Genomic DNA, 15943 nt, shown 5'->3' with positions numbered 1-15943 from the left:
TAATTGCTAAAAATTGCCGAAAATTGATTTTCAATAATTTTTTACTCAAAAACTATCAACTTTATAGAAAAACTGTAAGAGACAAAAATTGTTTATTTTCTTCTCGTAAAGTTTTGAGAATTTTTTTAGAATTTTTTAATACCATATTTTCTCACGTTGGTAAAAATAAGAAAATGCAATACTAAAAAGTTGATAAAAAATTCTGAAAAAATTCTTAGAGCTCTATGAGAATATAGTAAACAATTTTTATTTCTTGCAGGTTTTCTGTAAAGCTGGTAGTATTTGAGTAAAAAATTATTGAAGACTAATTTTCGACAATTTTTAGTAATTAATATCTTGTTAACTATTACGAAAATTGTAAAATGACAAAGGACTTTTCTTTTCAGTTTAGTCCATTTTGTCCCTATGCAACAGATTTTTCATTAATTATCAAACACCCTGTATATAGGACATAGTATAAACGAGCATTTCATATTACCATATGGTAAATATGTAGTTTAGGGGAGTCCCCCCAATGACTTTAACCTTGACATATGTTGTCAAGGTCATGATCCTGAGTGACCTTGAGAAAATTTTAACCGTTGGACGTCACTCGTTAAAAAGTTATAAACAAAAGAAGTTTAAAAAATAACGTCACATTTCTGCTATATAAAATAAAAATTTTACTCCCATCCCACCTCCCCCCTGCTTGGGGGGGCGCACGACTTTCACCTATATTTTTTTCAGAAAGTCGTGCGCCCCCAAGCAGAGGAGGAGGTAAGGTGGGAGTCGCTTCAGGTGAAAGTCATGCGCCCCCAAGCAGGGAGGGAGGTGGGGTAGGAGTCGCTTCGCGTGGAAAGTTGTAAAATACTGTGGCGACTCGCCACTAGAGGTCCACGGAACTCACTCGGTTCGCGTAGTACCGCGCCGCGCGAATTCCTTTTAAATAGAATATTATTCTGGAATCATTCCAGGCGTCTAAGGCAAGTCCCACACTACATCGCCTTACTGATGAGTCTAGTAGTGTGGGACCAGGACGAAACGCTGCGGCCGACCACAAAGCTTCGAGTCAGGCCTCCTTAGTGGACATTTCCACAATACACTTAAAGCAGAACATTTATATTTTATATGGTGGAAAAGAGATATCATATACGTTATTTCTTAAACTTCTTTTATTTATAACTTTTTAACGAGTGACGGTTAAAATTTTCTCAAGGTCACACAGGGTCATGACAACATATGTTAAGGTCAAGGTCATTGAAGGGGGGGGGCTCCTTTAAACTACATATTTACCTACTATACATATATCATTTATAATTTATATTATTTATAATTTATCATAATATTATTATACATTATTATTATTATTTTACTATTTAAACAGTCACATAAAAACTGTCAAGCAATCCGAAATGGGAAAAATGCAAATGTTAATCCTCATCGAGAGACCAAAATTGTACGTTTTATTCCCGTGTGAATATTTCAAATAGACTCACCTCTCGCCTGGAATTATTGGTGGTCGGTGTACGTCTCCCCCTGGTAAAACCAGCATCCATGGATCTGGTATTCAAAGAAGCCTTATCTTTCGGGTCGATGATCGATGGAACACGATGGGGTGGTACCCTTGGCCTGTACTCTACAGTTCGACTACTGCTGTGACCCTTGGATTTCAGTGACGTCATCACGGCGTTTTGGCCGACATCCGAGCAACTTTCTTCATCAGCTTCCTCAACAGGCGAGGGCGGCAATGGCGGGAATTCCATTACATCAACATTGACCTGTCAAGATACAGCAAACTGCAGTTCAGAACAAAGCAATTTCTAAGCTAGTTTGAGATCAAGAGAAAATTTTATTAACTTCATCGATGAATGAATTCATCCCTCACAAAAAATCGCACTCGCTTGCAATGTAATCATAAAAAAATGTTTAGATTCTGTTCCCGAAAAGAGAAATAAATTTATGGAAAATCAGTCTATCTCTGCATCTTAGCATTTAGTTCATCGTGAATCAGTTTCGATTTGTGGGAGCAATAAGCTTGAAGGATTAACTATTCAAAATAATGTTTTATCAAAATAGCAGCTAGTTGAATAGTTAAAATATACTCGTCATTAATATTTCAAAAGTTCGACATAATATACACGTAGAGTTCTGAAAAAAATTCAATAACTTATAAGGCAAATAGTATTTATTAAATTGAATCAACATTGCTTGATGAATGTGATGTCAGAAGCTAACCGGTTGGTCATTTTTTTAACTTTATTAAATAAAGCAAATGACTTGCTATTATTTATCGTACGTGATATGAGAATCTTTTTACTGTGATTGTATATGACTGTATCAATAAAAATACTATAGAGTCGTATGACATCTCTCTATGCGGAAATTTTCAAATCAGAAAATTTAATCTCGCACAGCTTTTGTAAACATTAGAGTGAAAATGTATAATATAAGATAATCTGTTTTCACATCGCTTACAATAAATAGGAAGAAAACAAATTACTTGCTCTACCAATACCGAAAATCACTTCTATTTCTGACAAAATTGATTTTTCGAATGATTCATCAGGATTTTTCACTCAGCTTATTGAGTAGCACTATTTACTTTACAAATCCTAAACTTTTTTTTCAAATATCATATTGTGTTTTGACAAACATTATTGCGAGATATGTATAGTCAAGATTTAATTTTACATCAACATAAAAAGCCTCTAAAGAGTTCAATATACAAATTTTCAATGGAAACTAGCTAGATTCAGAACTTATAATATGATGAAAGAGATCTCGTGGAGATATGGGCATGAATGGTCATTCACCTCGATGACAATGTTGGTGAGTTTGATATTTTTACCGAAGCAATGAATCGATTCACAGTTTTATATTTGAGAAATGTTTTCAGCAGGTTGAAAAAGTAACTAATTGTACTTAAAAAAAGATAGTGATTAGAACTGCATAGTTGACAATTATATAAGTTTTATATGTAGAATGTATATATATGTGATTGAATAAACTATTTTATAGTTATTGCAGCTATAAAATATTATATTCACACAACTATGTACATTAATTCTACATAATACAAAATTAGTTTAGTGTCACCTAACTTAATAATATAGTTGCTATTATTATATTTTTCTCTGAATGTGATTATTAATTGTGACATTTATTATTTTTTTACATTTTTAATTAAAAAAGGCGAATGTATCTCGAGAAATTTTGATCATATGATTTATGTGCCAACATTATACTTATTGATTATAATTTAAACAAAAACGTAATTATTAAATGAGAACTGATCGAGAGAGTTAAAGATATTAATAGATACATTTGATATAACATTATATGATATACATTACATGATAAAAAATTAAAACCTTTCACTAGAATTAATTACGTGGGAATAAGTAAAAATGGATTTGCAGGCAGCAGGTTGCACGTGCGGCAATTCCTCAGATACTTCCACATTTCACGACGAAAAATGCGATCGTAGAATCAGCATCGCTAATGGAATCCTATTTTATAGAGGTAATGCTACTAATTTATAGATGGGGCGGCCCACTTCGATCCTAGCTGCTCGACACCTTTTCACCATCGCGGCACACGCCCACCACGAACCGTATAGCTTCCGCATTTTTCACGACGCAGATGCATCTTTATAACCCTTACTGTAGAGATAGACTCTATTTCCGTTACGTCTTTTCGCGTCAACATTTCAAGCGACACGACATGGGTGTACAAGGTAACGCATGATCGACTCGCGGTTGATATTCGTGAGATATTTGAATTATGCGATCGAGTTCGCGAAACTCACTGATTCCACTCCTACCTGGAATTCCGGATTCTTTGAATCCTCCAGAATAGCGTCGATCACGTTCTCGATCTGCTTCTGATCGTTTTTGTGATTCTCGATACCATTCTGGCGCAACCGCCTGCCGGACGAGTAGACGACATCGGTGGCACCGTTCAATTTTCTCCGATCCTCGAAGTCCGCGTCCGAGCTGGTCTTCGATGTCTCGGAGTCAGAGTTGTACTGCTGCTGCTGCTGCTTCTTCCTGCCGCGCGTCCTGCTGTCATAGGGGCTGCCATCGATCGTAACGGGTTTCCGGCCATCGTAGACCGGAAACCCATCGTTCTCGAAACTGTTCCGCTTCGAATTATGTTTCAGGTCACCGTTCTGCCAGAGTTTGCTTTCGCAATAGGATTCGCTGTTCTTCACGTTCTCGATCTCCTTGATTGCGTCGCTTACCTTCTCCAGTTGCCGACGATTCTCTTTGAGCGCCTTTTTCACAATCTGATCCTCAATCAGCAAGTTCACCGGGATCTTAGAAGCTAGTCTCTCATCGCTCACCGCGCTTGTAAGTTTCTTCTTTGTTGTCGTCTCGGCGAGTGCACTGTTCGCCGATAACCTACCGATATCCAGATTCGCCAAGTTAGACGCTGTCGGACCGTTGCAGTCTCTTGACTGGTCCAAACGATTCATTTGATCGTCCTCGACTGGTGACGGTGGTAGCTGAGAAAATTCGATGTTGTCGCGCTCCTTGTCCTTATCCGAGATGTCAGACGCCTCTTCCTCTTCTACAGTGATTTCCAGCTGGGCCCGATTGCTGGCGTCGTTGTTGATCGCCGGCATCGACTCGACTCGGATAAGATCCGGCGGTGGTACCGGAATCATAAATTTTACTGACGACTCGTCCAGATTCTCCAGTTTGCCCTCCTTCAATAGGCTCTTGATATTGTCGAAAGTGCTCGAGTATCGTTTTACATCCGACAATCGATTGCTTTTCTCGCCGTTCTCGAAGGACAGACTCTTGGTCTTGGTCGGCGTTTTCGGTAGAACTTTGCGCTCTTTCTTGCGGCCGCGCCTGATGACATAAGTGCCGTTTTTCGTAAGCTCCTGCGGCCGTATCTGATCGAGATCGTTCGTGGACGAATCCGAATAAGGCGAGATCAAATCGTCATCAGTCGTTGACAGTCGCTGATCTTGCCAGTCGTCGAAGTCGCGCAACTTCGAAACGGAACCTACACCTGAAACATGATCAACTGTTTCATCCATATCTTTACTCACCTTCTGCTGCTTATGTAAATTGGCAGATGGAAAAATAAAGACAAAACTTGATTTTTTCATAATTCTGTTTGTTTGAAACTCAGATGAAAAAATGATTTCATATATACACATATATATATATATATAATATATATACATTTTATTAGGCTCAGCAAAGATCTATCGTTTCCTATGAAAAAAAGTTTAAAGTGCGTAAGAAGTGCAAGAGAAATATAAATTTTATTTCAAAAGACAGAATTATTTAAAAGGCTAATATTGCATATTGCAACGTTTATTTTAACAATAAATTCGGGATAAATTAGGGTAAATTTGAGATATGTGCAGATATGTTATTGTTAATAAAAAAAAGTTAAGAATTTAAAATATGTATATATTGTTGAATATATAATACTTTTAATCGCCAGAAAAATTGTATACCGCTAGACATAGATCGATATATGTACAAGATGTCTCATTTGAAGGTTTGGACGTAATATATATTACTTTATCTTCCAAATTATTCGTTATTCCAAAAAAACTGTTTTAAGTTGAATTTACTTTGTTTCAAGGAGAACCATCTTTTGATGATCATAGATCTCCTCTAGATGGATGTGCTTCCAAGATTTCGAGGTAACCTTTATTTTAATGGAATATGTTTTTTCGTTTAGTTAGACGTATAGCTCATTTCGCGATGAATTCACTGACTTATGATATGTTGATCTTTCAAGGTCTTTTAAAGTCATTTGCGATTGTTTAAGTTTTCCTATCGCTAAACGTCTAAAAATCGTTCTTCTGTATTTGAAAGGACGATCTTGAACACATTAATACACTAATTTATTCTATTCCTAAATGATAATTCCACGCTCTCGAAAGTTGCCTTACTAATTTGTTGGCAGGCATCTTTTATCTGATCCTTCATATTTTCAGAAGTGGTGAGGTCTCTCTGGTAAACTTCTTTTATAAAGCCTCACAAAAAAAATTTAGAGATATTAAATCTGGGGATCTTGGTGGAAAGGGGATCCTACTTAAGAAATATGTTCAATATTTCTCGAACTGTGACCATCAAAAAATGTCCTCCTCGAAACAAAGTAAGTTCAATTTGAAACATTTTTGTAATAACGAATAGTTTGGGAGATAATTGCATCTGATATAAATAGAAAAATTGTTTTTTTATGACAAGATAATGTCATCTCCAGAAGGTTGAACAATTCAACAAAATTACTTTTTGTAAACGCCAAAAAGTATTATCTCCCTCTCTTCTTCTGTAGTTCCTTTTATATAAAAAATACAATTTATTATTCAAAATACTCCGTTATATCACAATTTCGAAAAATTATAAATTAAAGTTGCAAGAAAAATCTATTGTAATATATTTTACCGATCTCCTGCATTTGATGTCAATTTCTGTAAAAACTTCTCACAACGTTTAATGATAAAGATGCAATATTATATAATATATGTATATATATATGTATATATTAGACTGTCAAGGAAAAAAAATTTTCTTTTTAATTGGTCTCTTGATTCAAAAACTTCCATTTCGTGCCAAAAGAACATCTTAAATTTTTATAGAAAAATATTAAGATTTAGAGATAGCTAGTGAACAATTTTTACATCAAATTTTCGATTTTCTTTAATTTATGTATGTTCGATTTGATGCGAAAATGCTTAATCCGGGTTTTAAATATGGTAATGTATGTTTTTTTGGTTACGGTTTAAAAAATAAAGCTCGATTAATGTGAAAAAATGACTAAATTTTGAGTTCAAGGTTAATTTTTTTTTTTAGCAGGGTTCTACGCGTTCAAATGGATCCCCCTCTCCCCTTCAAATTGTAGGCCCGTTCACTTAGAACAAGATCCAGTTGGAATTTTCTCGGAACATCTTACAAGGCCTTCAAAAGTTGCATTTAACTGGACTATAATACATTTTTATGAATAAAAAAATTCTTTTATAAATTCTAAAATACATCGCTTTGTGATCTTGACCTCACTCAAATCAAATGCCTCAATTTGACAATAAAAAACTTACGTTGTATGAATAGGAAGTTAGAGGACACAATTGTATGTATCTAATATGTAATAATAAAAGCCTCTTAAATGAATATTTTTTCGAACGAATTATTGTAATCAGCGTTAATTTATTGTTAATAAGCATCTAATTATAATAAAAAAATATATTTTCACCGTTTAGTTTAAAGTTAACTTTATTATGTATTTTAACATTGAAAAGGATCTCCTAGATCTAGAAGGTCGAAACATTAGTTTATAAGATGTTTTTTATTATATTAAAATATTAGCAATAATAACTTGCTTTAGCTCATGGTCTCTTTTTATTTATTGAATTGATATTAATCATTTTGAGCCGAATTATAATATTTATTGTTTGAAATAAAAAACTCTTTATTAATAAAATGAGTATATAATGCCAACGAAAATATGATTTAATTAATTGTAATAAACTATATAAAATAAAAACAAAAATAGAAATGGAATTTCAATAGAATAATTGATGATCTATAGATAATTCATAATAAAAATTAATGAATATTTTAATAATAATACAAATAAAATTTCGAAGAATGTATTGCGAATTTTGCAACACAAGAATATGGCAACTAACCAAGGAACGATCACAAATTAAGTCATAAAGCAAAGAATTAACGAATGTGATAAATAAATCCTTTTATTGCTACGAAAAATTTGTTATTCTGTTATTGTTTTCTGGAAAATAAATCAAAAGACACTTACTTGATACATCGCTGCTCTTTCGTCGTCTTCTACCGACAACCTTGGTGCTGCCGGGCGCGTACAGAGGATCGTCCTCCAAAGAAACCTCCCACGCAATAGAGTGTCTCTTGCTAATAGGTGGCGGTGGTGGCAGTAATTCCTCCAAAGAGTCATCGGAAAAGCGCTCCTCCTCCGATTGCGTTCTAAAATCGGCCGAATTTCGTGCGGAGAAATCGGAATTACGTGTGGAGAACAGGTCGGAGTAGCGCTCCTCGGAACAACGGTCGGATGTAGGCGCGGAGAAACGTTCGCTCGAGTCCACGTGCGGCAACGCAAACGAAACAAAATCGAGATTGCGTATGGAAAACGGTTCGGAAGTCGGCACGGATACGTGATCGTTCGAACTTGCGCTTGCCACCGCGATCGAGAAGTCCGAGTGGAAGCGTTCATTCGACGTGGAGTTGGCGCGTGAAAAGTCTGACGAGTCGCAGTTGGCGCGCATAGAGAACCGTTCGACGCTGACGGAGCTGGAGCGTGGTATCGAGGACCGACTCTCGGACTCAGAGTTTCTCGAAAACTGGCCTTCGCTCGAATCCGAATCGTTGCGAGTGCGTCGCATCAACTCCTTGTCCGACCTGTTCATCAGCAGACGGTCCTCCACGCTGCTCGACTTCATGATCTCGTTCTGCTGGCGGTGATGTTTCCTCAAATAATAGCTGACGCGATCGGGACTGCTCTGTCGCTGATGACTGCCATCTTCGTCCTCCAGACACTCCTCTGAGGAACGACGACGTACTTCCCGGTGCTTTTCCACCGCGCTCGGGTTCGTTCGTGGCGGGATCCAGTTGAAGGACACCTTAACATCGTACGGCAGACTGGCGAATTTGCTGGGCGGACTAGGCAGTTGAGTTAACCGCAACGACTCTACGGTCCCATTCTCCCAACCATACGGTCGCTGGTGACGGGTTTTCGGCTATCAAAATTTATCAAGTTACAATAGGATGTCCCGAAAATTATATTAGAAAATTTGCGAGTAATTTGGAGTAAAAAAAATTTAATTTGTTTATTTTTCTTACGTTCTAAATTTAAAAAAGTAACAGGAGGTCATGTGATTTTTCATATCTTTTAATATAGGAATTTTTAGCCATTGTTATTTTTTAAATAATAAATAATAAATAATTAATAAAATATAAAGAGAGAGAGTAATGAAAAAAGAAACCCAAGCAAAATACATCCATTAGACGTCTAACCTTCACAGCTCCATGCGATATTTATCTCCATATGATGGAGAAGTCAGATAGATTTCTAATAGGGATCCCTATTATATTCATAACAGATGTCCTTTTATAAATTTGTCATGGATATCCATTAAACATCTGTTATAGATGTATATATGTATAATAGACTTAGTACGTATAGCACTTTCGAAAAATAGTAACGACAGAATCTATTTCTCATATTTAGAAAAACGATACAGGATGAAACAAAAGAGACGCGGCATCATGATATTTTTCACTCATACTTAAAAAAAATGATGTCTTGAAAAAAGAATCTCCAAAATTGATCTACAAGATGAAAGTAAATAAATACAAGATGAAAGTAAATGTTGTTTTGACAGAATAGTTTTTTACTAAGGCCATGGTAGTTTAAAGACTTAGGACGCTCACACGGAATGCAAGAGATCCATCCGGGTTCAACTCTCGGCGAGGTAATATTTTTCGCAATAAGAATTAATTATTTACAGATTTTAAAAGTCTTTCAGCATTATTAAGATCGTTTAAAATGCGAAAAAGCATGTGATGTTCACATTATACGGTCCTAATAAATCGTTTATTATTGTCTATCTTCTTGAAAAGTACAAATACAGAAAACGTTTCAATTCTTAATGAAATCATGCGGAAATCTTTACTAATTCGTAGATCGATGTCTCGCTTGAATTGGGCTTATCAAATACGATAGTTTCGATTTTACGCGGTCGACTCATAAACCAGTATCGTTACGACGAACATCGACGAGAAAGTCGCAAGATTATGATCTCCCAGGCGCCAATCTGGTTTACGGACATACGTATATTTCGATCCGACTTGTCATAAGCAAATCAAGTTATTGGTAACCATTAAAGAGGGAAAACGGAAAAATAGAGAAAGCGAAAAGATACTCACGAGAGTGGTCTGTGTGGTAACCGCGTTCCCATGACGCATGCTATCCTCCACGGCCACTATCCACTGCTGCCGACTACCGGCGTTACTTTGTCGCTCTGAGGCCTGGCTTACGTTCTTCTTTGACGAGTTTCCTGGCGAAACCCTGATCGACAAACGAAGCAGGAATGAAATGGGATAAAGACACTAATATATCGAATAATCTAGATGAATTTAGCGTCGCATCAGCTTTCCTCTCATTTTATCGCCCTCACGATTTAAAACATACATATGTGTGTGTATAATAAAGTAGGCAATGATAAATATGTTTCCAATACTTTTAACATGTAATATGATAAAGATCATGGAATATCACGGTGAACTTAATTAGTTTACTAAATGTTGCAATGTTAATAAAATATTTTATTTCCATATATCTAAATAGAAAAATACTGCACAAACTCATAAAACAGCATAAAAGAGAAATAGCAATTAATAAATTATATTTAAGGCTGTCTTAAAAAATAAATTTTATTTAAGTAAAATTTTGTATGTTTGATTGAATACACTATGCGACCTCAATCTTTTATACAATTTCAAATTTTCTGTTAACCTATCCAAATTATCCCGTTTTACCCTATACTTACATTGGCAGAAGAGTCGAAATAATACGTTCAGCTTCTTCCGGGGGTGGTGGAAATTCCTGCGTCGAAACACCTGCTGGATCCTGAGGCTCTGGACAATCCGGAACCGGACGTAATGCTAGCAGTGCCATTTTCGCTTTCCGACCATTCATGCTCATGTAACCGTCGTCCTCGGATTGGTGTCCTGCTGGCATACATTTTTCGATTTATGACAAATTTTCCGAGAGCGATACAGAATAAGGAATGGAAGCGTGCAGGGAAAGAAGGGATATCCTCGCGGGACTTTCCAGGACAAAAACGATTTAATTCACCGAAGTTCCGATGTATTTTAAAAGCAACGTCTTTTACGATACTTTTCAAACAGTTTCCGAAATTGAACAGGAATCGCATTACCTCCATCGATGTTCAGTATTTCATGATCCTAGAAATACGCTGCCACGATAAAACATTGCAAGCACTGATATCTCAAACTGCTAAAAGCAATTCGAGGGAAGCGAAGTAATAGAAATCGATCGTTCAGTCATTTTTCCTCGTAATACACTTCTGACTTATAAATGAAAAATTTTTTATATTTGTAACTGTAATTATCCGGGAAAAATGGTCATACATGATCATGTGTGAAAATTCCATAATTATGCACGAGTTTTGACCTGACATGATCACATACGATCATATACGGATCATACGTGGTCATTATACTAATTTGGATATAACTGTATACCATCATGCATGATTTCATATGATTATGCACTCGAATACTCGATTATGCATGATCATATTTGATCATATGTGATCATGTATGACCATGCATTGTCGCATAACAACACGTTCATATATGGTTCCATACAAATCCATACGTGAAAGTACATGACCACGAATATACACTCATCCATTCATGATCACATACGATTATTAGTATTCTCTCTCTCTTTCTCTCTCTCTCTCTCTCTCTTCACACACACACACACACACACACACACACACACACACATTAGTTCTAGATATAAAACTTGTATAAGTAGTTGTTCTTTATCATTGCTACTATTATTTTTTTCTGATTATGAGAGTGAGAAAAAGAAATTGATATTATGGTATCCACAATAAAATTCAACGCGAAAGCGATATACAAAATCATTCATTAAATAATATATAATTTTGTGTGTGTGTGTGTGTGTGTGTGTGTGCGTGTGCGCGCGCGCGCATAAATAGTTGAATAAATTATTTTATAGTTAATTATGAAATAGTTTATTTAACTATTATATTATATAAGTACATATATATTATATATATATATATATATAGTTCAATAAACTATTTTACAGTTAACTATGAAATAGTTTATTCAATTATAATTTTTTTTATTAGAATAAACTATTTTATAGTTAACACTATATATAACACAGTTTATTTAACTATGTACACATTAGTTCAACTATAAACTATTAATTTTACATATAAAGCTTGTGTAATTATCTTTATTGATATTACCAATATGTTCTTCTCTGAGTGCACGAGAGTAAATAATCCCCAGTTAATCATTCACCATCATTCGCAGGTGCACTGGCGAGAGTGAGTGCTGTCGATAGAATGCCGATGATTCTGTGTACGAAAGAGTCTCACTCTCATTTCTTTCTCTCCTCTCGAGAGCGAGGGTGTACATGCTTTCACGCCTATTTTCCGCGAATTGAATGGCAGGCCGCCAAATCGGCAGGTTTATGTTGTACGTTCGTAGGAGCATTTCGATGGAAATAAGGGAAAATATATATCTCAGAACGGAGGAAAACGTCAGCTAAGTCAAAGACTTGTACGTCCGACGATCCGCTATCCGATAAGTCGGGGCTGCATTCGACGATAATCTTTTCCTCCCTATCCTTTCTTCCCGTCTTCCTCATAAAATGCGTTTTCTACAAGCTGTTTATACGTGCTTCTCGTATAAAAATCTTTTTTGATTTTCCAAAGTGTCTCTACTTTATAAAATTCTTTAAGAATTTTATTAATTAAATTTAAAAAATTTTCTTTCAACTGTGCCAAAAGCGTTTTTAAATGCACATTTAAAATGATTTTATAAATTATTTATTGACTCTTTCAATCTGTCTTTTCTATTTATACACGTACAAACAATAGGAGATAAATGCCTTTTAACGATCTAATTGAATCTTAAGTGCTTGTATAAATGTGAATTTATATACTACATACGTAGTCTTTTAAATTGCGCATCAAAATGATTTTGAAACGCAAACTCCATTGAAATAACGCAGTAATATCACAAGTTAAATTGACTAGCAATTTGATAATTCGATGCTCATAAGCATCTTAGAACAATTTTAATGTCATTCAGCATTATTTCATTTCTATGAACTTTATTCACTACTATGCTATTTGTGATTGTTATAATCATATAAATGTCATTCTGCTACTTAAGACGTTATATTGCCACAATATTACTGTGATATTTCAATGTTGTTTATCAACATGTAATATACATTAATATTTCTGTAATATTATACTGTAATATGTAATATGTATTTCTAATATATTGACAACAATACTGTAATGTTACTGTAATATTAGGTACGTGCAATGTGTACGTGTATATACTGTCTGAAATTTACTATAGAAAATTTACTATAGGAAACGAGTCTAAAGAAAATATCAGCATGGAGACATGTATTTGCACCGTAAATAAGGAGCATATTATTTTATTTATTATGATGTTTGTAAGAATAAAATTGCAAAATTTGATTCTTTAATGAACTTCGTAGCTTCGTAAAATATAAGCAAAAACAAGTTTCATAATCAAATATTTCTTCTATGAGACAGTATATGAGAGCAGTATATAAGAGTCTGATAAAGTGCACATATGCAGTGGCACCACAAATGAGGTGTAAATGAGTTGGCTTGTTGCTCTTGTCAACCCTCAAAAATTAACATTTTTTCCTAAACAAATAAATGAGATGTGTGGGTGTGAGTATGTTATTGTCGTGCATTTTCACGGATATAAATTCGGACTTAAAAAAAAAGAAAAAGAAAAAATGTGTCGCATGATTTAGAGCGCGCGCGTGCGCGCGTGTTATATGTAATGTATAATAAATTAATTTATTATACATTACATATAAAAATATGTATCGTAATAAGTACTTAAAACATCGAAATACAATTTTCAATGTTAATTTACGTACAAATCAATACCAAGTGAGAAAAACAATAAAAAATAACTTAAGTAATAATATAAATAACGCAATCGTCCCTAACATTCCGCAAGTAATGTAAATGTTTGCAAATTGATATACGTGAAGAATCTGTACGAAATAAGTGCAAAACATGCAAAGTATGAGCCAGATGAAATTTTTGTCGGCTAGTTCGCAATTCACGGTATTTCTCTGATTCGTGACGCTCTATCTGTTTCGTGACGAATATCCGGAAAAAAAAGAACCGAACTAATTCTCGCCGTCAAGTATGTCAGTTTGCTAGTGTGTGTACTCGAGAAATTGAGATATTGATTTCCGTTCCATCAGATATTGGCCAATTTTGTCGAAAATATTCGTTCGGCGTTACGCAGAACCGCGTAGAAAAAACGAGTTCTAAAAGTTGCGCAGAAAAACATATTTTTTTACTTTCGCGTGAGTGAAAGATATTTTTGTGTAAGGCGCATCGATCAGGAACATATTCGACACTAATAATATTTAAATTATCTTATCCAATCCACATCAGATTTTTGATAAAGAAACCTTTTAATTTTTGAGACTTCAGAACAATCAGCAAACACAAGAGCAGGGCAAAGGACTCGGACACACAACTACAAGATAAGTTAAATAAGAGAAGCTTATTGTCCCATATGTAAAAGGAATAATAGACCGAATCGGCAAAATTTTGAGAAATCCTAAAGACCAAAGACCTTCACTTAGTTTCGCAAGAGTGTACAAAATATTTTGCAGGAAAATATACATCGGTGAAACCGGGAGAACATTAATGTGCGCATGAAGGAACATCAATGGGATATTAGACTGAAATATATATTAAGGGATATATTCCTAAGTACTGTTATAACTAATTTCATTGGATCTTAAAAAATAATTGCAGCTCAATATCAGTGCGCTTCTCGTTCTAATGAAATAAACGGCAAGATTCACGAAACGTTGGCGTTAACAATGGATCACGACACGGTAACAACCAGCAAATCCTCTGACATCTTTAAAATAAATCTTCTAAAAATGTATACAATGTGAACTTGAATTTATTTAAAATCTTTGTATCTGTTATTGTCATTTTACATTATCTCTTATAATTTCAAATTGTTTTGGAGGGTTTATGTCAAGATAGGATAATAAATTAATTCAAGCTGTACGATTTTTACAATCTATTTTCTGTTATAATTGGGGTTAAAATTTAGATACGTGTGATAGCCCCAAATCTCGAGAGTTTCTGTGGTTAGTAGTACCGCAGAATTCCGAAACCGTGCGATGTGATACCTGTGGTATCCGAAGATACGAACATGCAAGAATATTCAAATAAACGTACAAAAGTGATGTCATAAATGTCAAAGCTCAACTGGTTTGCCATATTAAATGTATATGTGCGAGGATTTTACAAATTAAATCAGTGTTAATTTTTTAATATTTGTTATTTGCTAACATTTATTTTGTGTTAAATTAACATAAAAATTTGGGCAGACCGTTTGGGATTCATAAAATGTGTTAAATTTAATACACATTTTCCGACTATGTAATATACACTGTTAAATTCATAATGCCAAATTATATCCAATTTATTTTTAATTATTTTTAATTATTTTTATAGGTCTCTCTCGCTACTGTTCCTACTCAATATGTCGTTAATTTAAATAAAACAGTGGAGGTAAACATTTAATTTGAGAAAATGTATTAACAATATTAAGTGAAAATCGATCGGTGAGATTAAACTCATATGAATGAAAAGTGCTATATTTAGCCAAGGCGATTCTTCGCGTCTAATAATATTTCTTGTGAATTTATACAATTTTTAGTTCAAGTAAACTGTGCGCCGATTAGGTATTTGTCGATCTTAAAACACAGCTCTAAACTGAAGCTAGAGTAGTAATATCACAAATTAAATTGCTCGTTAATTTAATTTGTCATATTATTATTTCAAGTCGTATCAGTACATAATACTTCAATGCAGGAACATAAGCATTTTTTCTCGTTTTTACCAATATCTTTTAGGTAAAAAGAAAGATTAATAATAAAACGTCAAGAGCAATCCAAGTGGCATCTTTCGTGCGAACGTTAGTTAATTGCGTTCGGCAAATAGGGGAGGGAACGGTAGTCCCGCTAGGAAATAGGAAACAGGGAAAGACGATATAAACGGGAAAAAGGGTACCTAAGGACGGACTCTCGTCGTCGGGCGTGAGGCCAATGCTTGGTTCCGTGCTGCTGCCGC

The 15943-nt window shown here is 34.7% G+C and overlaps 1 protein-coding gene across 3 annotated transcripts in view; it reads right to left on the bottom strand.

The window, feature by feature from the left end:
- Nucleotides 1-15943, bottom strand: part of LOC108761710 (uncharacterized) — a 149878-nt gene that overhangs the window by 39453 nt on the left and 94482 nt on the right. For 2 of the 3 annotated variants that reach the window (XM_018508401.1, XM_018508403.1), the window contains exons 4-9: nucleotides 15884-15943; nucleotides 10532-10715; nucleotides 9909-10050; nucleotides 7768-8719; nucleotides 3803-5001; nucleotides 1476-1757 (exon numbers count right to left, since the gene is read on the bottom strand). The exon at nucleotides 15884-15943 is cut by the window's right edge and continues 161 nt beyond it. In XM_018508401.1, the coding sequence (XP_018363903.1) occupies nucleotides 1476-1757; nucleotides 3803-5001; nucleotides 7768-8719; nucleotides 9909-10050; nucleotides 10532-10715; nucleotides 15884-15943 (2819 nt within the window). The remainder of the gene's footprint in view (nucleotides 1-1475; nucleotides 1758-3802; nucleotides 5002-7767; nucleotides 8720-9908; nucleotides 10051-10531; nucleotides 10716-15883) is intronic. The other variant, XM_018508402.1, reaches the window with a different exon arrangement.

The sequence above is a fragment of the Trachymyrmex cornetzi genome, unplaced genomic scaffold, assembly GCF_001594075.2.
Source record: "Trachymyrmex cornetzi isolate Tcor2-1 unplaced genomic scaffold, Tcor1.1 scaffold26, whole genome shotgun sequence".
NCBI lineage: Eukaryota > Metazoa > Arthropoda > Insecta > Hymenoptera > Formicidae > Trachymyrmex > Trachymyrmex cornetzi.
Note: the sequence above shows the minus strand (reverse complement) of the source record. Positions and strands in the feature narration are given on the sequence as shown.